This window comes from Vigna angularis, chromosome 9, assembly GCF_016808095.1.
Source record: "Vigna angularis cultivar LongXiaoDou No.4 chromosome 9, ASM1680809v1, whole genome shotgun sequence".
NCBI classification, from domain to species: domain Eukaryota; kingdom Viridiplantae; phylum Streptophyta; class Magnoliopsida; order Fabales; family Fabaceae; genus Vigna; species Vigna angularis.
Window position 1 is genome coordinate 8,586,952 of NC_068978.1, and position 25,500 is coordinate 8,612,451.

Here is a 25,500-nt window from a genome sequence, read left to right on the forward strand (position 1 = left end):
AATTCACAATTTTATTTTTTTCCCCACAACTTTTGTATTTTAATTTTTTACTCAATTCTAATATCTTCTATAAATAAAAAAGGTAATAAATATATAATTTTTTAACTTCGGTTAGTTTTTGATTTGTAACTAAAGTAAATATGTTTTTAATATATAAATTTTAATGTAAAATTGAAATTTATTTTTATTTTAAATTTTGAGCTCTTCTAATTTTTTTTAAAATGAATGGATATAATTCTTTTTAATGTAATTATATTAACTTTTTTAACCTATTAAAACATAAACAATATAAATAACTTAAATATTAGTATAAAACATATGTAAAAAATTGAATATAATTAGACTAAAATAATTATATCAATTTATTTTTAAAGTTTGAAACCTAAATATATTAAAGTTTTTAAGAAAGACTGAATTTTAATTTTATGTTAAAATTCAATAACTACAAACATATTTAATCCAAAAAGAAATTCACATATTATATGTTTTCCTCTTACCACTGTGTTTCAAAGAATTAAAATTAAGGAATTAGAATTATAAAAAGTTGTGAATTTATAAAATATAGAAATAAAATTTTGGAAAAAGAAAAACAGAAAGGAAAACATAGTACACCTAAACAGCACGTGCATAAAATAACTGCTGGACAAATTGCCAAGACTCTTGGATTTGGATATTGAAAATAGTGAGAAAAAAAAAAGAAAGAAGAATAATAAAACTCTTCAATCAGTGGAGGGGATATCTGTTGTGGGCCACCGCCTCGTAAAGTAATGCACCCTCCGACCACTTTTTCAGGTTGACGCCGTAATTCAGCGCTCGGTTGGAGCACTTCATTTTCACTATGCCCATCGGTGCAATGCTATTGGCTGAAATCCCAAGCATCCATGATTAAGCCCGCACCGCAGCACACTGGATCCCACACCGTCCTCTACACTATATATACCGTGCACAATTTGTCAATGTACACCCATTCACGTGCTAAACGCTTAATCTGAATAAACATAATTGAATTTGAATCTCTCCGCGAAAATGGAGAACGAGAAAGGTGAGTTCCAATGAGAAATCATAAAATGCCTTTGCTCATTCTTTTTTTTTTTCTCTAAGCAATCAAAACATCATGACGATGATGACTATTTTCAGGGCTGATTTTTTTGTTTGCGATTATGTAGTTCGTTTCTATTTTGAAGCTTTTGGATTTTTTTATTTGCAGCTTTTGAGTTTCTTGGACGCGTTCCTCTTCTGCAGAGGCTTCCGAGCTCGTCTGTGAGGAAGATATCTCAACTTGTGGATGTCAAAAGCTGCGGTAATTTTTCCGTTTTCTAAAGGATTGTATTATTGTTTGTAAATTGTGGCTGCACTAGTAATCATATTGTGATAACTAATTAGCGTTACGATAACTAGTAGTGATACATGAAAATGCAGTAAAGTGGCTAGGTTATTGCCTAATTGATAGTGATTGCGGAAACCTGCAAAACTGCAATGCTACATAATTGTAATTGTGGACACTGATTTAAGGCCGTGAAATTGAAATTTGTGTCATTACTTATTTTAAAATATGTTCGGAGAATCGTTCTTAAATTTGTCGTTAGGATGTTACTCTATTCATCCTATGGGAGTTAGTGAAGTCCTTACTTCTCGTAAAAAATATATGGTACTTCATATTCAGTATTTGTAAACATTGATTAGAAGATCCGTTGACTATTATTTTCAATTTTTGTTGATGGATTCTTGTGTAGAGCCGGGAGAGTATGTTGTTCGAGAGGGTGAACATGGAGATGGCGTGTACTTCATATTGGATGGAGAGGTATGCTTATATATTTATGTTATTAGATGTCAGAGAAGCAAAAACTGTCAGTCAGGTTTCATTGGGTTGCCTTGGATTTCTGTAGGTCAGTTTTGATAGGACTCTGCCCCAGTCATGAGGCAAATATGATAATGGCATGTTGAAATTGTCTATTGCCAACCTTATTTGTCCATTGCTCTCGTCTCCAGCTAATTTTTTCGTATTTTCTTAAAATGTTTATCAAAGCTCCAAGTTAAATTTGTTGTGTCCCCCCTTAATTAGCTGTTTCACTCTTCAGCTATGTCGCAAATGTTTAAAACAGGTTACAAAAATGAAAACAAGGTAGCAATTTTGTAATTATTAGTGGAAACGGTAAAGTAAGATCAAACTCTTCACCAAGGTCATAGGGGCTTAGATACTATGTCATGAACTTTACTATCACAATAGCTTAAACTTATAAGTGAAACTGCATAAATGGCTTTATATTTATCAGTAGCATTTCATTTAACAAATTTATCCTGAAAATCCTATTTTATTGCTTGTAGGCTGAAGTTGTTAGATCCGTTAGTGCCAATGATGAAAATCGCCCAGAGTTCCAGTTGAAAAGATATGATTACTTTGGTTATGGTAGAAAACTTAATTGTTATATCTCAAATTGCACTTTATTGTTAAAGTATTTTCCTTTCATCCCATAGGCTACATACTTGTCTGGTAGTTCTGGCATGATTTGGTTAACCATAATTATTTTCTTCTGCTGCGCTACAAAGTATATAAGTTAAACGCCTAATTGCACTCATTAAAGTTTGACGCTCTAGAAAGCATTGATCTTTCTGAGACATAGATGGTTAAAATTAGCAGGAAAAGGATTGACTAGTTTATGGTTGCTATTATTTCTCCAGTCCTTCAATCTGTAATATTATTTCATGATACCACAAATTTTTAGAACTTTGCCAATGTAACTGCTATGTTTCTTATCCTTTAACCTTTGTCTTTGGGTTAGTTGGATATTCATTTGCCAATTACACCTATTGTCCCGCTCAAGATTCTTGTACATAAGCTTTTGCTTTTGTCTTGAGTTATTTTCTGTAATTAGAAACATGAGAATGGTGTGAACTTGCTAATTTCAGGTTTGTCAAATACAGTTCACCAGGCAGGTGTTGTTGCTTTGTCTAAGGTGCCCTTTTAGTTTTTTTTCCCACTGCTTTCCAATGTCAAAACCTCAGGTTGAGTGTACTAGCAACCACCTGAGATCAATTAAATGAAATAAATTATTCACTCCTGCAGCGACATTTTTATTTTGATGTGGCAGCTGACATGCTTAGTGCTTCCCCACGAGCACTCAACACTGCTGCAGCCAAAATCTATCTGCAGAGCTGAAAATTGCTCTGAGACATGCTCACCTGTGGAGAATATACTGCATGTGGAACCCTTGGAGGTGCTCTCAATGTATATCATTAATTTGATTATTGATTTCTTCTTGTTGAAGTCTTTACATAGTGAGGATTCTATAGAGTGATTATTTTATTTGTGCAAGAAAAATAAATGTATGTTTAACTGCCTGCTTAGTACTCATTTTGACCTTCATAGATCTTTTCACAACTAGTTGATGCATGACCTTCAGAAAAGACATGCTAAATGCAGATAGGTGAAAGATAAAAAATAAAAAAAGAAGACTAGGGAAAGGAAAGATGGTTCAGCAATTTAAATATTGTTGAATATGGATATATGCTTGATTGCTATTGGAAAAGGGTAGGAAAAAATAGACTGATGTGGATATCCTAGTTCTCTATGATGGTAAATTTTTGTATATTCGTGCATATGTATGATGTATCTTTGATGGTATGTATTAATACCCTGGAATTAAGCCCTAAAGCTTCGTTATTGTCTTTGGAAGGTAGATATCTTCCGAGGAATTACCCTTCCAGATGCTCCAAGATTTGGAAAGGTGTTTGGGGGGCAGATGATTGGACAGGTATGATTATCCTTCAAAATTAAGGCATGATATCCATGTCAGTGGTACCACCTTTGATACATATATTAATTACTGAAATATTTAATGCGCAGGCACTGGCTGCAGCATCAAAATCTGTTGACTGTCTAAAGGTTGTTCATAGTTTGCATGCCTATTTTATTCTTGCGGGAGATTTAGAAAGTAAGCATGTTTGATCACTTGACCTGATTTCCCCTTCTATTTCTTTTTCCTTTTCTATTTCTTTTTCCGACGTGTCCTATTATAGGTTCTTAAACTATGAATCTTGAAAGCTATATTTTCTTTTTCTGATTCTGCCCATTAATTTATAATAAATCATTTAAATTCTGGTATAAAGTTAATTTTAATTTAACAATAGAAAAATTCTTTTCTGAAAAACTATTGAAATTCAACTTAGAAGTTGAAAGAGACTAACCCACAAGGATAAGGTTAACGGCAAAGGGTTTAGGTAGTTTGTGTCAGGTCTTAGATTCAGATTTCATTATTGCTTTTATACACAAAAAAGTAGACGTTTGATAGAAGGGCTTCCTGTACACAAATTCACCACCATGACTCCATACATGTTTGAGTTGTTTACCTGATCATTCCATTGCCATTGATACTACTGGTTGGGAATACGAGGAAGGTGTTTGACTTAAGGTTCACCTGGTCGCTTATTGGTCCTAGTGCCACTTTTTGGATACGAGGCGGGTAAAGCACTAAGATTTTTATAAATGGGCCACGAACAAACCAATTAAGTCAACTTAATATCACATTCCATCTAAAACCTTAAGACATTAGGTTGCAGATATTACTCAATTTATCCACTTTTCACCAGTGTGAGATTCCATATTCACACTTGGAATCATACAATTAGACCTACTGGTTTGAGATGTCATTCATTGTTCCAACAGATGGTGAAGACTTTCTTAACTGTGAGGCTGAATTTTTGCCCAAAAGATAAGGACACCAATTTTGTATGGACATTGGACACCACTAAAGCAGCCTGCTATAATAAGCAACGTGTCTGTACTCCTGCATTACAATAGCCCTATGCCTGCCCCTCAAAACATCACATTAAATGATGAATGGTTTTGAGAAATTAGGTGTCACATTAACAGGTCCCACTAAATCTTTGCTGCAATGCCTCAAAGGCTCGCAGTGCTTCTAACATCCAATGAAATTCCTTCCCTTTTTAGGAAATAAATATCAGTGAGTTTTCAAGTTCTATATGGGTCATTAACCGAACTCCATTCTTTCTTCTAATCTATATATCATGTTACATGAATTGCTTATACTAGGGCTTAGTTGGGAAAATAATTTGTAAGCTAGTTTTCATGTTGACTTTCACAGTTTCTACCAGATACTAGATCGTATATTTTGTCTCTTTTAAGATTAACTTGAGTTAATAATGTCATATTTTGATTTAATGAAGTCTCATGTGTAAATACCATTATTATCATACATGTACTGCAAATTTATTTCTGTGCTGTAGCTTGTAAACATATTATACACAGTGTGAACTTTTCTTTTACAGTGCCAATTACATATAAAGTTGATCGTATCCGCGATGGGAGGAGCTTTGCTTCAAGGAAAGTAGAAGGAATTCAAAAGGGAATTACCATATTCACGCTGTTGGCTTCATTTCAAGTAATATTATATAATTTTTGACTTAGATGAATAATTTTTCTATTGTAAATTATCTTATTTGTGAATTTCGCCTTATTGTTCTCTCTCTCTCTCTCTCTCATATTTGTATTTTACTTGTTATATATGTTACATAATCTATCAAACCAAAATTTTGTACTAAATTAGTATTTCTGCAGGTGTATTGCTCATGATAAATGTTTATTTTATATAACGAAATTTATAGTAAGTAAATGCATTTGAAGATATAAGAATTATATTATTGTAATTAAAATTCGTAGCAAATAGATACTTTTCAACATATAAATTATATTTCAAATTAACGATAAACAATTTATATTATGATACACGGTTTTTCTAGCAGTTGATAATTTCTTCTAAAAGATATCCAAATTCAATTTCAAAACAAAAGATGAAAATAATAGATTGATAGAGATAATATTAATTAAGAAATTTTTCTAAAATTGTTCTCGTTAAAGAATAGTTGTTAAAACATTTTCATTCAAGATGACTATTCTAATCTAGATAAAGGATAGTTATCTTCTAGCTTAACATTTTAGACTTTACCACTAGGAATTCTAAAGAAGAACATACCATTCAGAAGAACATCTAAGACGTTGCAGCTATATAGGACTACTATCGTTAACTACTGGAGGACTAAATGATTAAACCCAGTGCTGCAGAACAGGGGGCGTTCTGGAATTATGGAAATGAAAACGTTTATATTTACTTGGGTTATGGCACGTAGATCATTATATCTAACGCCGTGAAAAAGGACATCATTGCTGATGCATGTGTTACCTGCATTAAAACCACTTTATCACTTGTCTGTTACTATTTTTTTATTTAGTATTTATCTTTAAAGTACTCATTCTATTTTAAATTACAGAGATACGGACTGAACAAAAGTGAATTTTGGACATCTCGTGACCTCATAGACTAGGTTGAATGGTTAGAACTTAGATACTATTGAGATAACAGGAGTGATTTCTCTTGTATATTGCTAAGCAACTTGTACACTATCTACACACAGTGTGAATCAATCCTTGAAGTTTACGGATTATGATCAAGTTATCTAAGAAAACTATATGACCAAAATATCTAAGATACTAAATAAACGAGGAAACATGGAAATAGAATTACGTTAACATCAGGATAGTATCTCAACAGATATAAAATATCTGTTTATTGTGTCCTTTATGGTTGGTTGCAAGGGAACAGGCCCAAGATCATCTTTCATAAAACAAGAATGTAAAAATAGTGATTTTTAAATTGATAGACTATTGGACTATATTGGTGGTTTCTGGCTATTTGTGACTACAATTTAAATTATGGTGAAAAATATCAAGAATGGATCCAGTACGTGAAACAGGTCGCAGGAATCATTTCCACAGAGGAGGCTACAACATTCTGAAATGTTATGAGTTGTACCTAGGAACATATGCAAGTTTTCAATATTATGTTGGATATATTATTTTAAAGGTCAAAATAGGGAAAAAAGAAGTTATTTCAATTACCTAAACTGTAAATTTTATTTTCCATTATTTTTTTGTCTATTTTTAATTTTTTCGTAACAGCAAAACACAGTGTGGCTAATGCATCTTCATGTTGGTTGTGGTCAGCTTAGATGTTCTTTTAACATATAAGCTATTGCTCCACTTAAGGAATTACATTCTGAATTTATAACACATTTATCATTGTTATTTTTCTAATCTGCAGAAGGAAGAATCGGGGATGGTCCACCAGAAAGTAGCTATACCATCTGTGCCATCTCCAGATAAGGCAAGATACAAGGTTATGTATATTAAGATTTTTTGTTACTTTGGATTTCTGATTATTAATATTTTTTATTCTGTTGCTTATAGCTTCTACCAATGGAAGAGCTACGGGAGAGACGTCTTACTGACCCTCGTTTACCAGTGTAAGATTTATTATGAAGAACATGGTTGATGCAATATTGTTCTATATGACTATATTTGTTTTTATTTATCTTCTTTTGTATGTTGATGTGTTTGTTTACTGTAAAATGGTCATGGGATCATATATATGGTTAACTGAACAGCAAGACATCAAGGAAAAGACAACCTCTCCTTTATATTTGCTGATTGAATCATAAGTGTATATTTTGCACTGGATGTATATGTATTTGGTCTTCAGTAGATAATATTGGCTAGATTTCTAATTTTAAGGAACTTATACGGCTAATCTTCTAAAGTCTTATTCAGCTAGAGTTGTTGGACTATCCCTGCTCAGTTTTTTATTTCTTTTTAATAAATTAACTAAATTGCCGCTTTTACATCATGTTACATTTTCAGTTGTCGCAACTGCCAACATTTTCATTGCATATTACGTTAAGCTTTTGAATTCTAGATGCACTATCATCACTGACTTGTAAAGACTTCTATTTTTGCCAAAGGCAGGCGTGATTTTGAACTATGTTGATAGCTTGCATGATGATTTTCTGCATCATAATGACAATTTTCTGCCACAGAACCTACCGGAACAAAGTGGCTACATCTCAATTCATACCCTGGCCCATAGAGATACGATTATGTGAATATGAGTTCTCAACAAATATGACAAAATCTCCCCCCAGGTTAGGCTGATGCTCGGTCTGCAGGCTTTTCCTTACTTTACTTGGCATTTATTTAATGCACAGAAGAAAGATTTGGAAGGGAGCATCACCTCTTTTCTTTTCCAAATCTAACCTTAATGTCTTCTTTTTTAAATGATAGATTTCATTTAAACTTGATTAACTACTGTTTGCAGTTTGAGATACTGGTTTAGAGCAAAGGGAAAACTTTCAGATGATCAAGCCTTGCATAGGTACATATCTTGTATATTTACTTTAGATGTGTCTGGTTCTCCAATTGTTATAGCAGAATTGGTAATTGAATTATAACTTTAAGTGATTTGCACTAGCCAAAGTTTGTAACTGTTCTTACCCTGTGAGATTGCTGTAATGCATGTAATTCTGGAGCTACTTAAGCAATTTGAGTCATCCTAAATCTATGTCTTGCTACTGAAATATTCTCCCGATAAAGGATTAGTTGACAGAGTCTGAACAAATGGAAATTGCCAAAAGTTTGTTGTACAAAATGCATATATCTTGAACCTGCATCTCTAAATAATTTGATACTCTTTAGTATACTTAAACAACGCATAATAAAATTTTCCAAAGAAGAATAAAGAATTCAAGAAGTGGTATTTGATTTCTTGCATTTCATTTCTTTTTCATACTTTTCAGGTGCGTGGTGGCATATGCTTCAGATCTAATATTTCTTCAAGTAAGCTTGAATCCCCACCGTGAGAAGGGTTTCAGGACACGTTCTGTTAGTCTGGACCACTCGTAAGTATTTAAAATTCTACTGGTGAGCTAAATAGTTTATTTAACATTAGAAAACGTGGGTCTTGTGCAACAAGTTCTTCAGGTATAAATTTTTCTTTCTTTCTTTTTGCTAAATGCTTTTTTTTATCTTAAATTTTTTTATTCCAGTATGTGGTTTCATCGATCTGTAAAAGCAGATGATTGGGTGCTATTTGCGGTGAGTTTCGTATTAGTTTCACTCTTGTTTCTCATCTTTAATTTTGGGGGAAATTACCGAAAAAGAAATTTCTAAACAATTTTTCAGTTCCTGATCAATGACATAAATCGAAATTCAGTAAATTATTATTCATTAATCAGCTGCAGTCATATTTGGTTTACTATCAAAAGCAATTTCAAAATAGTGACACATGTTTCAATATAAAATTTAGAATTTGACAGTTCAAAATTAATTCTATCAAATTTCAGTTCTACTAAAATCTAAATCAAATTGACACTCTAACTTTAAACTGTGAATTTCTTTTTTATTTTGTTCTATTTTTTTATTTGTGTTGATTGTAAACACATTTGGTTGTACAGATTTTTACTCCTACTGCCCACAGTGCACGCGTCTTTGTGACGGGCCAAATGTTCAATCAGAAGGGAGAGGTAAAGCATGATCAGATTATATGAATTCATTTTCCCTCTTTCCTTGTTTATCTTTGTTTTTTACATGTATTACTCTGTTAATCTTGCAGCTTCTTGTATCATTGGTTCAAGAAGGACTAGCCAGGAAAATTAATCAAGGAAATTCAGCCATTAAATCTAAGTTGTGAGCTGCTATACACAGAGTAACATGTATCCATTTTATATTTTTATTTTAAAAAATCTCATGTATCAATAATATCTTAATAAATCAATTATAGATGAAAATTTATATTTTGTTCTAAAAATGTTTCTCTCGTGTAAACTGTACCATGGATTTGGAGATATAAGGATTGCTTTTGTGATCAAAATTGATGAAAAGGAGCGGCGGAATACATTAACAACTAATATCTGTTTGATAAAAAAAATTACTATACCGTGGATTTTTTAATACCATATAAAATGTTACTCCAAAAATTCAACTTATATATTCATAAAATTTATATTATATTTATCAATGTCATAATAGACAAATAATTTAAACCACATTTAAAAGTATTGTTTATCTTTAATCCGTGTATTCTAAGTACATTTCACAACTTTGTATAATTAGATGGTACAAAATAGAATGGAAATAGATGCTTGGTGTGTCCTTAGAAAGATAAATTTTGAAAGATATTTTTTTTTAATAAAAAATTTGAAATGTTTTATATTATATATTGTGTTTTTTGTGTACAAAATTTTAAAATATAGAAATTTATGAGAAGATTTTGATTATTTAAAATTAGTTAATTTCAAATTTGAACTATAAAAAATAATTTAAAATTTTTGTATAGTCAAATTTATAATTTGTTTTGGTTAATCTGGGTTGTACATGTCTACAAATTTCATGGTATCTATTTAGGATACTATTTGATGAAGAAAGTTGTAAAATTATTAAATAATACGTGAGGAGATAATAAAAACTGTAGATACTTAATAAAAAAGTAAAAAAAAAAATTAATATGATGAAATTTTTTTAGTAAGAACTCAAGTAAATATATATAAAATTATGATAAATTTAAAACTTAATTATTCATCTAAATACATTATATTTAAAATGTAAAATAATTTAAAATAAAATAATTTAAATTTAATGTAATAAAATTTATTCAAAATTTTGATTTTGTTTGGTATTAATCTTTAAGAAATGAAATTTGAATAGGAGAATAACCTTGTCCGTTGCTTTGATAGACTCTTAAAGGTTAAAGAAAAATTCGTAGGGTCGTGATTGATTTTTGTCCGCTCAAGAAAAGTTAATATTAAATATTAGTCCAATAGTAGAAGCCAAACTAATATACATAGTCTTAGTTATAATAATATATACATGATTATAATTATGAAATGGATTCCTTACTTTGGAAAACCTGGTTAGAGAATTAATATGAAAAATTACAGTGAAAACACAATCATAACATTATTTTCTAAAAAACCTTATGGCTGTTTTTTTTATGTATTTTATATATTATGGAATAAAGTTTGAAAAATGAGGGACGAAGTTAGATTGTGGAAGTTTTGAGACTGTCATAGGAAAACAAATATCAACTCCAAGCTTTTTTGTTAGATTGAATTTGAGTTACTAATTAAATAGTTTTAAAAACTTGATATAATACAACCATCCAAGATACCTATTTAAATTTGCTGAAAATTAAAAGAAAAATATTGAAAACTATTAGATATATTATCTTTATTTTATATTTATCTTTTATCTTTAGTTAGTTTATTATTATTTCTTATTTGTATTTTGACCTTATTCCATATTTCTTCTATTATAAATAGAGAACCCTATGTGTGTATTTAACACAAGGGAGATTAATTCTATATATAATTTTCACTATATTCAACATGGTATCAGAGTCACATTCTTTTTTGAGGAAAAAGTTTCTGGTGCCTCTGCCACTACATCCGCCGCTGCCCGCAGCAGCGCCATCTTACTCCATATCTAATGAACAACCTCATTCACAATTCCACAATTTTCGATAGATTTAGAACAATAGAAGAAATGAGAATCTTAATTACAACTCCATTACAAAAACCTTGTTAAGATTCACAGTTTGGGTAACCATGGAACAATAAACACAAAGGACTCCAACAGTGTGCAGTCCACACATGCAAGTACCATTAGGATTATGCAGATTATGTGATTCAGGTAATTTACAAAAATTCACAAGTCCAAACCTTGGTACCATTAATGCTCAGATTGCTAAGCATTTACAACTTATTACAGTGAAATCAGATAACAATCCTGGTATGGAAGAACTCATCAACACCTGGCCCTCATTCCCCAAATTACCAACATCAACAACCACAGTGCTAAGCATTTTCCCAACAATGAAAATGCTTCTACCAACTGCAACAAGCTGACAAGGTGGTCTAGTAAGCAGTGGTGATAGTTTTCCAACCTGTATCCACTGGCGTCTCCCTTTGTGCCACATCATTAACCTAGTTCCTAAAGTTTGATCCAAGACATAGAGGGTGTCATCCACAACAACTGCAGGGCCTGTCCACCCTGAAACCATGTCAGCATCTGCATACTGCCATGTGCCACTTGATGGATCATATACAATGGCAAATACATGAGGAGTTACAGGGTATCTGGAAAATCGGACGTATATCTTCCCACCAAGAACTACTGAATCTTCAACATCAGAAAAAACAGCAATATCTCTCTGAGATCTCCAACAATTTGTCAGAGGGTCAAAAGTATCCCAAGAATGAGAATAGGTTGGATTTGAAGCTAATCCTCCGATAGCATATAGTTTTTCATCCAAAACTTCACAAGAAAAGAAGCACCTGAAAGGTTTTTGCAGAAGAAAACAGTAATTTCTACATTGCTGTTGGGGATAAAACTAAGGCCAACAAAGACTATGCAATTTCAACTTCAATAGTAAAATATAGACACCTAAATTGACATATAAAATGTATACTAATGATTCTTTGGCAATGTTATGAGAGCATAATGTCAAAACAGTTGTTGATCGAATTATACTTCCAAAATAAAAGCTCTGTAGAGTCTGTAGAAAAAAGTGAATTACAGCATAATGATAACTGGAATTTTAGAATGGAAAGAAACCTTATTTCTTAATTCTGAAGGATATGTACTCCTAAAATCATGTTGTACCAATACCAGTTACGGATCAGTAACAGAAAATTTGGGTACTTTTCAATTCCAATAAAACAGAGTGTAGAAGTCATTATTCATGAAAATAAATTATTTGGATGCCATAAATGCAAACTATTTTCTTTCCAAGTAAAGTAGTAAGTTTGTGGCTGTCCCTAGTTTTCTGGTATCAACAATCCTTAACAATTCAAGTAACTGCAACAACTACCTAAAATCTATGATGAAAAATCCTAGCAGATTGATATTTACGTAGCACATACAAACATAGATTCCTGAAGGAATAAACATGAGGATATTTACCTAGCAGTTGACATGGAAGTAGCTTGAACCCAACAGTTTGAGGAAGCATCATATGAATAAACCTCATCAGTACAATCTATTGACCAGCTACAACCACCCAACAAGAATAGCTTATTTCCCAAAGCTTCAAAACCCATGCCTTTTCTTTTTGAGATGTGAGGTGGAATACCATCAACCAGCTTCCAATTTCTTAATAAGGCGGTTGGATCCAATACATAACAGAAAGTCTCATTTAATTTGTCCCTGCACAGAGCATAAATCCAGGTTTCATCCAGTTTGTGCTTCCGACGGTAAGTGCACCACTCTTCGTTACAAATTAAGTCCCTCCATCTCTTTGAGACACACTTCAGGATTGGATGATATTTTCTAGGAACTCTTGCCAGGCACATAAGAGATATATCATCTGGAAGGCCATAGATAAGTACAGAATTGGTGTCTTCTACTTCATTGACACAATTTGATGATTCTTCTCTGACATCTACATTCTCCATTGGATAGTACAAACAAAGGACCTGAAAAGAAAGGATGAATGTTGGTGAAACTCTTATCAGATCATAATTGCACTTGCTCTTTCTGCGTACACTGAACAAAAAAGAAACATCTAGCCAATATGATCCAAGCCAAAAGTAACATCATGGAAGATATAAACCTCAAAGGCTGTGTCAAGACACAAACAAGATCAAGTTTTGTGAGACCAGCACTGTACCACTTTTAAAGCTTAACATTGACATGGAGAAGGTGTACAACTCATGTGATTTAAACTTTCCTTAAACATGAAGAGACTGCAGACACTTTAATCAGATTACAACCCTCACTAACCACACTGCAAACTCGTAATGAAATGTCAACCTCCAAAAATGCTTATAGTTTCTAGCTATAAAAAAAAATTCTCCTTCTCATCCTACTTACATATATCGATACTTTCTTCTTTATACCCGTACAGGACATAAACATGTGTAGCTTACCCATGATGTGAAATACCATCACCTTTACAAAAATAAGTCCATTCCATTTTGCAGGCATTAGTCATCAGAACACACAACCAGACTACCCAAAAAAGAGAAACAAACTTCTACTGTCAAATTATATGAAAGAATATACAAATTTAACTTCACACAAAATATTGAGGCAAGGAATATCAATGCCCAAATCACGTCAAAAGCGAATAAGCAAAACACAAGCAGGGCTTCCCAACTGGCCACAGATCATAAATGGAGAAACTAACAAACTACAATCACAAGTTTCATAATCATTCTCAGCATCACAGTCCCAAAAAAAGAATCCAAATATAGTCCTAATATAAACGTAGTACATTTCATTTTCCCAGACTTGAGCTAGACCAAATGCAAAACCAGAAGCAACCCGTTTAAGAATAAACGAAAAATATAACTTCTTTACATACCCCTTCCCGCAATCATTGCAATTCCAGATCTAAAAGCAAAAGGGGCGCACAAAAACTCTCATAATTCCAAAGATTTCAAATTTGACAGTCAATGCCAAACAATCCGAGAGATATAAATCAAAGATCGATATAATAAGAAAGCTAATTCAATTTTTTTGGGGGGAGTTTTTGTGACAGGAGGAATGGAGAAAGAATGTCACCTGTCACCAACAAAGGGATTCGACTAAGAAGTCCGGCAAAGCAAGAAAAAACGATTCTTTAGCAGTCCCTGGATATTTATCGTGCTGTTGATGACAATCTTTTAATAAACAACTTCACTTTTTACTATTTTAATTGAAAAAAAAAGTTAACACGCAAAAATTAAAGGACTACTTTGTTTTTCTTTAGTCCTATATACTCAAAATCATGACTTATTTTGTTAATATAATAATTATAAATTTATTGGGTTTGATTAATTCATAAGTTATTATTTTGTCACTTTTACTTTTATTTATAATTAAATATGCTTTTAATTCTCACACTTTAATATTAAATTAGAATTCGTTCAAGATTTAAATTTTTATATAATTTAATATTTAAACTTCAAAAATAAATAAATATGTTTTTATCTTAAAATTTTCATGTATCAAATAATATATCATTTGATACCTTCGAGTTCAAATATCAATATGAAATATCATTTAATATATAAAATAAATTAACATTTTGGATTAAGATATTGTATCAGTTTATTTTTAAAATTTAAGAATCAAATGTTTCAAAATTTGAAATAATAATAAAAGATAGTTTTGTGTTTAAATAGTTACATACATATTTAAATCATTTTATTTATTTTAATATTGAAGGTTAATATTAAAAATAAGTTTTAATGAAAAATGTGTAAAAGAATAAAATACAATAGAAAAAAAAACAACTTCAATCATTTTCTTTTAAACTAAACTGATTTTGGAGTTTGACTAATGACATAGTTGAATTAATTACAATCCATCAACACTCTATTAAGATTTAAGTTATATTTGAATTGATATGTTGTTGTGGAAATATGAAAACAGAGGAGGGCAAGAGAATTTGGACACATTCACATGATTGATTTGTTTTAAACATTCATGTTTGAAACATCATCACTTTTGATAACATAATCCAAATACAAATATAACATGATTTACGTCAAGTTAATACATGTATAAGAAGAAAAACACAATTATCAATTAAATATAAATCCAATTGATATTATTTTCTGTCTAAAAATTTTAAAATAATAATTTATAAAATCTTTTATCTTTATATATTGTTTTAATTTACAACTTAAACGCACTTGAATTTACGAGCGTGTCTTACCGTAATATATTGTTTCGGCATCTTTCTTTCGATCTCTAAAACATCCACATCCTCTTTAGCCTGCCTTTCTCAGTTAGCAAACTTTTCCATATAAACTTTCAAATCCAAGGCAGATTCAACATTAGATTCTAACCAAATGTCATAACTTCATCCCATAATTTTTTGAGATGCTTACATGCTTTTTCATCCATATCTTTTACCTGTTTACTCTTCAGAAAATGAAGAACTGGACCCAAAGCTTTAAATGCACATACGCTGAACCCACACTTTCTCTTATCTTGACTTGCAACAAGTGAGTGATGCTGTAAACATACTTATTCTAATAATGGAACCAAATTTAGACCTATTTTTGCAAATGATCTTATAAACATCTAAAGGAAAAAAAGATTATTGGAGTCATTGACTGGGTTGCCATCAATCTTGTTGATATGGTTCATTCTCGTTCACATACTTGATCACAAAAATCCCAGCTTCAATCGTACAAATATCGTTTACAATAGGTTTAATTACACTTTTGATGTATATTTTCATCAAGATATTTCATATAGGTTTTTGATTTTCTCTCTCAATTAATGTCAATTTTTGAGAAATTGATGTAATTTAATTATTTTCTTTAGTACTGTACCAACAACGATAAAAATATCTCATGTGTGAATTTGTGTTTTTTTTTTAATTTTTAATTTTATTTTATTTAGTTTTTTGAAGTTATTTTTTAATTTGGTCATATCTGTAAGACCCGTGTAAAATAAAAATAGATTTTTATATTATTATATTTTGGTGTTACTAAATAATTAATAATAATGTGTATTTGTGTGAAGAAAGTGAATAAAAATTAATTAATATTAGTTTTATTTTAATTTTAGAAAAATGTTAAAATACGAATTAAGTAATTTTGTTTGCGATATATTATCGGCAAATGGAACCTTGGTTTGATGGTTAATGAGTGTGTATGTGTGTTGGGAATTGTCATGTCTTGAGTTCAAATCTCCCTACGCCTAAAGGTTTCCTAGCTTATTTTATTTTTATTTTTATTGGAAGACATATGGGGCCCACGTGTTGCAAAAGAGAGGAACTTATAAAGTTTGATTGATAATGCACGTAGGCTTTTGAAGAGTAGGGAATGACTTTTGGAGAGTAGGGAATGACTTTCTTTGCCCTTTGGAAACTCCAACCCCTTGACTTAGAAAACTCCTTTCTTCATGAGTGTTATGTACATGAGGAAAATGGAGAAAGTTTAACCTTGTTTTACAACAACCAAAAACATCCGTGAAAGAGTGTAAGAGTTGTCCTCTTTTTGCTAGAGGTGTGGGTGAGGAGCAGAGGTATAGAGAACAAGAGTAGAGAAGATTGGCATCAAAGAACCCATTGGAACATTTTCTGCAATTAGAGGTAAGGGGTTTAACTTGGAAATATAATATAGTGTATGATGGGTAGAAGATGATTATTTTTAAAGTGATGATGCATCCATGACCTTGGCATAATATAATTTACGTATGGCTTGTATGGAAGGGTGGATATCATATGTTCATTTTTGTTTTGCTTTTGTATTGGGTATACTTTGGGGGGGTATACATGAGGACTTCAAAATGGTGTTGTAAAAGGGGTATACGTTTGGTGCTTATACTTTTGAAAGTTTTGTTGTGTAATGGGTATATATGTTTTGGGCACTTTGGAATGATGCATGTTTATGGAAAATATCATGGGTACACTTAAACCATGTTGTATTGTGTATCATTTTGCATCCTTTTGCCTTGCATGAGTTAAATACCTTGAAGGGGCACTTATCTATACTCTTTGACCAAGAGTATGGGTAGGATGGGAGTAAGAGTTTTCTTCCATTGTTGGAAGAGGAAGGCTTGACTTATAGAAAATATAATGGAGTGGTGTAAGTGTGGTTGGGTTTCATGCAAAAATTGGAGTGTTGATACCTTGAGTAAGGAGAGGTGGAGGACTTACAGAGAGTTTCTTAAAAGTGGGTTAGATGGGTTGTTTAGTTTTGTGGTGGAAAGAGAAGGGGAGGATGAAAGATAATATATAGGCCACTGTTTTTGAATGAAAAACAGAGAGAAGAATGGAGTTTGGGTGTATGTGTGTGTTGTTTAATTAAGTTGAAATAAGAAAGATGGAAAATGTGGTGGTGTGTGTACGTAAGGGTGAAGGAAAGAAAAGAGTGAGAGAGGTATTTGTATGGGTAAATATTATGTAAATATGGATGAGTGAGGGAATGAGTTTTGGTTTGCAAAAGAAAAATGAAAGGTAGAAAAGAAGTGGGGTAACCTTGGAGAAGAAAAGATTAGACTCTTGGACTTTGGGGTTGAGAAAGAAAAAGGTGGAGTGGTGCATGGGTGGGTTGTTACGTGAAAGGAAGAAGGAATGGTAGTGTGGGGTGTGAATAAAAAGAATAAAAAAAATGAAAGAGAGAGAATAGTGTAGGTGTGAGTGTGTTTACGTAAAGTGAGAAGAGAATGAGTATTGAGTGGTGTTGGAGATGATAAAGTAAAGAAGAAGTAGAAATAAGGTAGGGGTAGTGTGTTGGTACTTGAGGAGAGAAAAAAAGAAGAGAAGTTTAGGAATTTAGATGGAACCGCGTAGGCCCCACCATGGAGAAATAATGTTTTATTTTATTTTAAATTATAGGGGGTGAACTTAGGAAAATAAGAGGGTGTTGTAGAAATGTTGGAATATGGGTCGGATTGTGAACTTAGTAGTTCAAGGGGGTGCATCTGAAATTTTATCTTAGTAGACAGGGTGTGAATCCAGTAATTTTAAGGGGTACTTCAGAAATTCTGTCTTAGTGGATAGAGATGTGAACTTAGGAATTTTAGGGGTGTGCCAGAAATTTTATTTTCTGGACAGGGGGTGCGAACTTAGTAATTTCAGGGACTGCGTCAGAAATTCTATTTTCTGGACAGGGGGTGCGAACTTAGTAATTTCTGGGGTGCAACAGAAAATCTGTTTTAAGACAGGTATGTGAAGTTAGTAATTTCAGAAAGTGCGTCAGAAATCCTATTTCTGGACAGGGGGTGTGAACTTAGCAAATTCTAGGGGTGCGCCAGTAAAATAAATAAATAAAAAAAAAACTCTCTTTTAAACAATTATTGAGAATTGTTGGTTAATTTCTTTGGTATTATTTTAAAACAATTATTGAGAATTGTTGGTTATTTTCTTGATCTAATATTGGTTTATTTATACATGTTGTTGAGAATATGTATGAATTGGTGATTGAGCACATTTATTTTGTTTGATGTCTTGTACATAAATTATGTTATTTACTTGTAATTTAGTCAGTCTTTTGAGCATTTAAATATTATAATAAATGCAAGTCTCGCGAGAGACTGAGATTCGAGTGTCACCTCCTTCTGCGCAGGGAGGTGAATGTCTCGCCCAATGACTTCGGCTCGTGTTGAGTATAGTGCATCGTTACGCGTAGTATTGATGTTTTTACTCGTTAGTCCTTGAGGAGTCGGGGAGATAGGTCTGAAGTCGCGACGGAAGACTACTCGAGTCGCCTGTTATTGAGAACAGGTTATGATGACGAATTACAAGGAAACGACATTAGTTTATGAAAAATTTGTCTACGATGTCATGTTTTGTGTTGATATATATATATATATATATATATATATATATATATATATATATATATATATATATATATATATATTGTGTTATGGAATTGTCATAGTTTATGTGTAATGTGTTTTTCTATGATATTTCCGGTTACTCACCCTTGCATGTTGTGGTTGTGGTTTCCACCTACGATGATCGTACTTGTACGGGAGTAGATGGTAATGCAGATAAAGCTGGACTGGAATAGATCTTCGAGAGAGACGGGAAATAAAAACTTCTTGGGATTTTATAATAATTTCTTATTTATGTGTGTTTGATTTCGTTATTTTAAGGAACAAGTAAGAATTTGGTTTATTGTAATGTATGAACTTATGACGTGTGTATGGTTTGTTTATGTGATGAGTTGTTAAAAAAAAATTGTTTCATAAAATTCGTGCTCCAAGATTATTATTATTTTTTAATATATCTTGTAAGGGGTGTTACAATATCTCACCATGTTGATGTATTTAATGGAAACATGGTAATGGAATGTCATGATAATGTAATAGAAAATAAATGATGAATTATTAACACGTGATTTGAAATAAATAGTAAGTGAATTAGGTTATGAGATGAGTTTAGACTGAGATAAATTACATAAGTATGACATGATGTGATGTTAATATTTATATGAAAACACAATTAATGACCTATGTGTGATATGTTCTTTTTTGGTTTTTTTTGGTTAAACCCCTTCGAAAGTCCCTATTTATGGGGAGTTTTCTCACTCAGATCTCCGTCTTATAGGTTTCGCCAATTTGGTCCTTTATATTGGAAAATTGATTCAATTGGACCCCTGCCGTTAAATCAACTTAACGGTGTTAAGTTTTTTATGACCTGTGTGTTTGACGTGGACATTATGTAAGACGTGGCGTGCACATACTATTATACGTGGCTCTATTAATGAAACATGTAGCTAACATTTTTTAAAAGAAGTATTTTAAAAATTGGGTATTTTCTCAAACATTTTAAAATTAGGGTTCAATGAAATTTTAATTAGGTTTAAAATTTGGAAGAGAAAATCTGAAGCAAAGTGACCATCATTCTCCTGGTCTTCACACCCCACCTTTCCTCCTTCAAAGTAATGTCCCTCATTGTGAACCCTTTGCCGATAAACGCCTCGGCGCAGCAAGAGCAAACGGTCTTCTTCCACTTCGAGGGCCTTATGCAAAACCCTAACTCTGTGCTGGCTGTATGGTACAAGAAGCCACATCTCGAGTTGTGGTTCAATCACTCCTCCGCCGCTTCTGTCCTGCTGGAACCACTGCATCTCTCGACTGGAATCCAGATCAGCATCCCGTTCCAAGTTGAGTTCACGATGGACACCCAGAAGGTGGTCGGGGAAGTCGCGACGCAACGGCGTTCTCATGGTTCGATCAATTTTGGAATCACTTTACAAGCGTGGATTAAGTACGTGTTTGGTGGCATATGTTCCAAGCCTCACTTTTTGTCTTTAAAGTGCTACCCTTTGCAGGTTGCGTTCTCTCTTGAGTATAGTGTCGGCAACGAAAGCGACACCGGAATGTTGGTCGCTCCTACCTAGTGCCATGTAGATTAATTAAAATGTGATTTATTTCATGTAATATGCACTCGGTTGTGCTTTGTATACGGTTGTTCTTCAACCTTTTTATAACAATAATGAAGTGGAAACAAATTTTTTATGTTTTTCTGTGTGCTATTCAATTAATTGTTGATTCTGATACATATATGTAGGGTGAAATTGGAGAATGGGTATATAAGGAACTAAATTTTGTTGTTGTTGTTGTTTCTGCTTTGCCCAGATATGGTCAATTCCTAAAATTTCTCAATGATTCTTGTGCTTTTCGACTTCTCTCTTTGGAACCTTCAACTCCTTTCCAATCTTCAACAACAATGAACCCTAATTTTTACAATGTTTCAGAAAATGAGTGATGCTAGTTTTTAAAATCTTTGAGAAATCCCAATTTTTAAAATGTTTTTTTTTAGAAAATGCCACTTACAAGGGTTTTTCATTAATAAAAAGCCACGTATAATGTTATCTGCAAGCCACGTCTCACATAATGTCCACGTCAAACGCACATGACATCAAAAACTTAACCCCGTTAAGTTGATTTAACGGCAGGGACCCAATTGAGTCAATTTTTCAATATAAAGGATCAAATTGACGAAACTTATAAGATGGGAATCTAACTGGGAAACCCCACATAAATAGGGACTTCCGAAGGGGTTTAACCTTTTTTTTTATTGTGCTTACTGTCTTGGTTTTGGTTATGTTTATTGTGAATTAAATGTATATGTATGAATGAATGTGTAAATGTTGATGAGAAGGCTTTTAAGAGAGAAAGCCTTTTACTCTTGTATTAGGTATATTTGAGTAGGGATTAGGAATTGCAACGGGTTGGGTTGGGCACGAATAGTGCCTACCCGCAACCCAAACTGAAAAAAAAAATCCATCTGCTATCTGTTCGTTACCCGCACAGATACCTTTTTAAAAAATATCTGTGGATATTTTAAAACCGACGGATACCCACAGATATTTAAATTTTTTAAATAAAATTACAAAAAATATATAAAATATAATATAACATAAATTAAATATAAATTACATTTTAATTTTAATTAAATTTAACCTTATAAAATATAAATTTAATTTAATTTAACTTAATAAAATATAAGTTAAATTTTTATTTTTATTTTTTGCTGGTACGGATAATATAATAACCACATCCGACCCGTTTATAGGCGGATAAAAATACCCACTACTCACAACCCATGGATAGTAAATATCTACGGATGCCAACTATCCAGGGATATCCGCGGACGCATATTTTTTTGTCATCCCTAGTAGGGACTCTAAAGGAGATTATCCATATTATGCTTGGTATCCTAACTCATAGAATAAGATATTTAGTAGTGCGAGACTATGGATGCTTCATATGGCAGGAAAGAGTAGTGAATGGATCATTTCTGACTAACATAGGCAAACTAACCTTGTCATTAGGAAGGAAAAAAGGGTCACGTCTTGATAAGTCAAGATGTTATTGGTGTTCTGGTAATAAGGACAAATCTCAAAGTCTGACTATATATACAAAAATTCCTCTGGAGGTAGATGTTTTGATTTATCTAGATAATAATAGTGTATGATTAAATGGAGTTAGTATTTGTGAGTAATTGCTTGTTTTAATCATTTTGAACTATTTATACATACTTTATTTTAAAATATATTAGCTTATCATTGCTTTTTATACTATGGTGTTTTCACCTATAATGATTATACTATTGTAAACAAAAATAATGCATGTAGGAAGGTTGATAAACCATGAGATTACTTTATGATTAGATAAAATATAAATGATACTTAATTATATAATTTTGGTATTATATACATCCTCTTGGTTGACGAAGATTTCTTTATCTTTTTGAAGTTTAAATCAAGTTTTACTCATAAAAGATTTTTAAATACATTTTTATATACTTAATGATAATTTATGTTTGTAATTAACCATGTTTTAAATTATTAAGTTAAATCCTACTAAATTTGGAATGTTACAATTTTAATTAATAAGAAAAAGAAAAACAGCTTAAAATATTTATTATTCTTCGTTATTCTAAATATAAAGTTATTATTGTTATTAACTTATATCAAAATATTCTCACCTGTTATGTACTTTAAAAGTAATATAATATATACAAATAAGGCTTTATTTCTTTAGCTTTTAGGTTATAAAATGATGAAAAAAATATTCAAAGTCATGGATTATTACAACTAAATTCCTTAATGAGAAAAAGATTAATAGTTAAAGAGTATTGTACATAAATTATATTTACATACCTATTAATAAAATGGAGGTGGATAAATGTCAATTATTATCTATTGCAGTCAAATTGACAAAATGTTATTTCTAAATGAGACTATTATTCTTAATATCATTCTTTATACAATACTTTAATAATTTTAGTTTTTCGCAGTTAAACTATCTCGTTAAAAAATGTGAATAATTAAAATTTGTTATTATAGTGGTTTTTAGTGCTGATAGTTATTTTTATTTTTAGCTATTATCATTACATTTTTTTAATTACTGTGTGTGGTAAAAACATTTCAAAAGTGATGTTTTGCGACTGCTATTAATTGTTTAAAAAGAAGCTTAATTTTATTAATTATGTACGTGTTTGATTTTGTTAAAAGATTTATATAATTTTTAATAAAAAAGTGATTTTTCAGGTGGACAGTAGGTGAAATTAAATAAAAAAGAATTTCATGAACATAATTCTAAATCTATTTCTGTAGATTCTTTTATGATCTAATTTTATAGATCTAAATATTAGTAACTCAACATTTTTTTATGTTCAGCGTAAAAAGCATATATTTTCTTCAGGCTTTGTATATACCATGCTTCTTTTATATGCAAATAAAAAGTTTTTACTAAAAAATAAAATTTCAGCATTATTACTAAAAGTTATATATTTTATTATAATATATAATCATTTTTAAATATTTTAATTTATATTGTTTTTCTACTAAATAACAATGATGATGGACATCCACATCGAACATAACGCAAGTAATTTGTTTCATCGGGAAAAAACAATTATTATTTAAGATAATTATAATTAAGGTTAAATTTGCTTACCAAAGGTGTCTGGGTGGTGTAGTTGGTTATCACGCTAGTCTCACACACTAGAGGTCCCCGGTTCGAACCCGGGCTCAGACATTTTATAATTTTTGTTTATTTTTAATATTAGTGAATTTTATGACACCCAATCTCAAGGTTTTCAACTTCTATTTCATTAAAACATTAGAATAACTAAAAATTGTGATTAAAGTCGTTTTTTAATGTTTCTACTTATTATTACTTTTAGTTAATATCTTTACATTTTCTTTTATTGTAGCGGGTTGCAAGAATATTTAAAAATTATAGTTTTACGACTGTTATTAATTGTTTTAAAATAGTAACTTAAATAATAATCAGCTAATAAAAAACCAAACTAAATTTAATTTCAATCTCCAAAACATAATTTTAAGTCTAATTTCATAGACAATTTCTTGTTCTAATTTGAACTTAAGATTCAAATTTTACAGATTGTAACTTAAGATTTTTTTTTTATATATATTTCTGCAAAAAACATATACTTTTTTAGGAAAAAAATTAATAGATTTTCAACACATTTAAGAAAAAAAGATTTACTTTTATTATAATATGAAATTATTCCTTCAATAGGTTAAACAATTTTTATACGAGACCATTGAGTGCGGTACTAGTTGAGATTTAAAAAAAAATAAAAATTGGTCGAATAATATTATTAAAATCAATATATAAAAAGTATTATTCGATTTGAAACATCGAGTTTCATCACGGTTTTGTTATTAAAAAATACATTAAAAAATAGAAAAAATATTTAAATTGTATTAAGTTTCGAGTTTTCATATAACTATTAAGTTTCGACTTTTCATATATGTAATTATTAAGTACGTTAAGAACACTACTACTACAAAACAATGATGATGGTGAGGTACTCTTCACATAACAGAAGTAACTTATCTCTCTGGGAAAACATTTTAGAACAATGAAATGCAAGGTTATATTTATATCAAAGATGGTGTAGTTGGTTATAAGGCTATAGTCTCACATACTAGAGGAGGTCCTTTGGAATTAGATTGACTGTAGAAGCTGAAAATAAAATTGGTGAAAACAAAAGTACATTGAAAAATAGTTTGAAAATGAAAACAAACAGAAACAACTCAATCATAAACAACTGATTAAAGTTGCCAAAATGCAATACTCCTAAATCCATACACCCCATGTAAAAATTGAAAACTATCTCAGTTTTTCAACCATTGTTAAAAAATTTCATCAAAACAAGGGGTCTTTAGAGCCAATAATTCTTTGATCTTCCATATCCTAATATGTCATCCAAATTGCGTTCTTCAAATCCTTCTTTCTGCTTTCACCAACTCTCTTTTTACCATTTCAAGTTCTGTCTGTGTTTCAATCATGACTGCCTTCAGCTTCTTTGTTCTAATTTCCAAATCATCCACTATCGCCTTAACTTTTCTTATATCAGCAGTATTTTCCGTACAATTTTTCAAATTTGAGGCAGATTTAAATTCAGATTCTATCCAACTCAAATCAAACCCAAATATCTTAACTTCATCCCATATTTTTTTGTGATAATTACATGTTTCATTATCCATATCTTTCATTATCCATCTAGAAAATAAAGAAGTCGACCCAAAGCTGTGAATGCCCATTCAGTAAACTTGCAACTTCTGTTTTCTTGACTTACAAGAAGATAGGGATATTGTAGACATACTTCTTCTAATAGTGGAACATAGTTTCGATCTATATTTGTAAATGATCTCATGAAC

The 25,500-nt window shown here is 31.2% G+C and overlaps 2 protein-coding genes and 1 non-coding gene across 6 annotated transcripts; 2 read left to right on the plus strand and 1 right to left on the minus strand.

Moving 5' to 3' along the window:
• Window positions 1–700: 700 nt before the first annotated feature.
• On the plus strand, window positions 701–9,620 carry LOC108321188 (acyl-CoA hydrolase 2). 3 transcript variants are annotated; one of them, XM_017552863.2, is made up of 17 exons: window positions 701–1,042; window positions 1,208–1,300; window positions 1,734–1,801; window positions 2,326–2,407; window positions 2,908–2,954; window positions 3,090–3,215; window positions 3,675–3,752; window positions 3,845–3,932; window positions 5,287–5,399; window positions 7,116–7,190; window positions 7,262–7,317; window positions 7,888–7,992; window positions 8,166–8,222; window positions 8,644–8,745; window positions 8,893–8,941; window positions 9,301–9,369; window positions 9,459–9,620. In XM_017552863.2, the coding sequence occupies exons 1-17, from the start codon at window positions 1,027–1,029 to the stop codon at window positions 9,534–9,536; spliced, it is 1,302 nt and encodes a 433-aa protein (XP_017408352.1). In that variant the 5' UTR covers window positions 701–1,026; the 3' UTR covers window positions 9,537–9,620. The 3 variants fall into 3 exon arrangements, with proteins under 3 accessions (XP_017408352.1, XP_017408353.1, XP_017408354.1); XM_017552864.2 differs by having other exon boundaries at window positions 7,116–7,178; XM_017552865.2 differs by having other exon boundaries at window positions 2,923–2,954.
• Window positions 9,621–11,383: 1,763 nt separating this feature from the next.
• LOC108321187 (F-box/kelch-repeat protein SKIP4) lies at window positions 11,384–14,503 on the minus strand. 2 transcript variants are annotated; one of them, XM_017552861.2, is made up of 3 exons: window positions 14,408–14,503; window positions 12,806–13,317; window positions 11,384–12,177 (listed from the first exon to the last, which is right to left on the minus strand). In XM_017552861.2, the coding sequence occupies exons 2-3, from the start codon at window positions 13,294–13,296 to the stop codon at window positions 11,580–11,582; spliced, it is 1,089 nt and encodes a 362-aa protein (XP_017408350.1). In that variant the 5' UTR covers window positions 13,297–13,317; window positions 14,408–14,503; the 3' UTR covers window positions 11,384–11,579. The 2 variants fall into 2 exon arrangements, with proteins under 2 accessions (XP_017408350.1, XP_017408351.1); XM_017552862.2 differs by lacking the exon at window positions 14,408–14,503 and adding an exon at window positions 14,208–14,401.
• A 9,268-nt stretch (window positions 14,504–23,771) lies between these two features.
• Window positions 23,772–23,845, plus strand: TRNAV-CAC (transfer RNA valine (anticodon CAC)). The gene has a single exon. It is a non-coding gene; the product is annotated as a tRNA-Val (tRNA).
• Window positions 23,846–25,500: the final 1,655 nt, after the last annotated feature.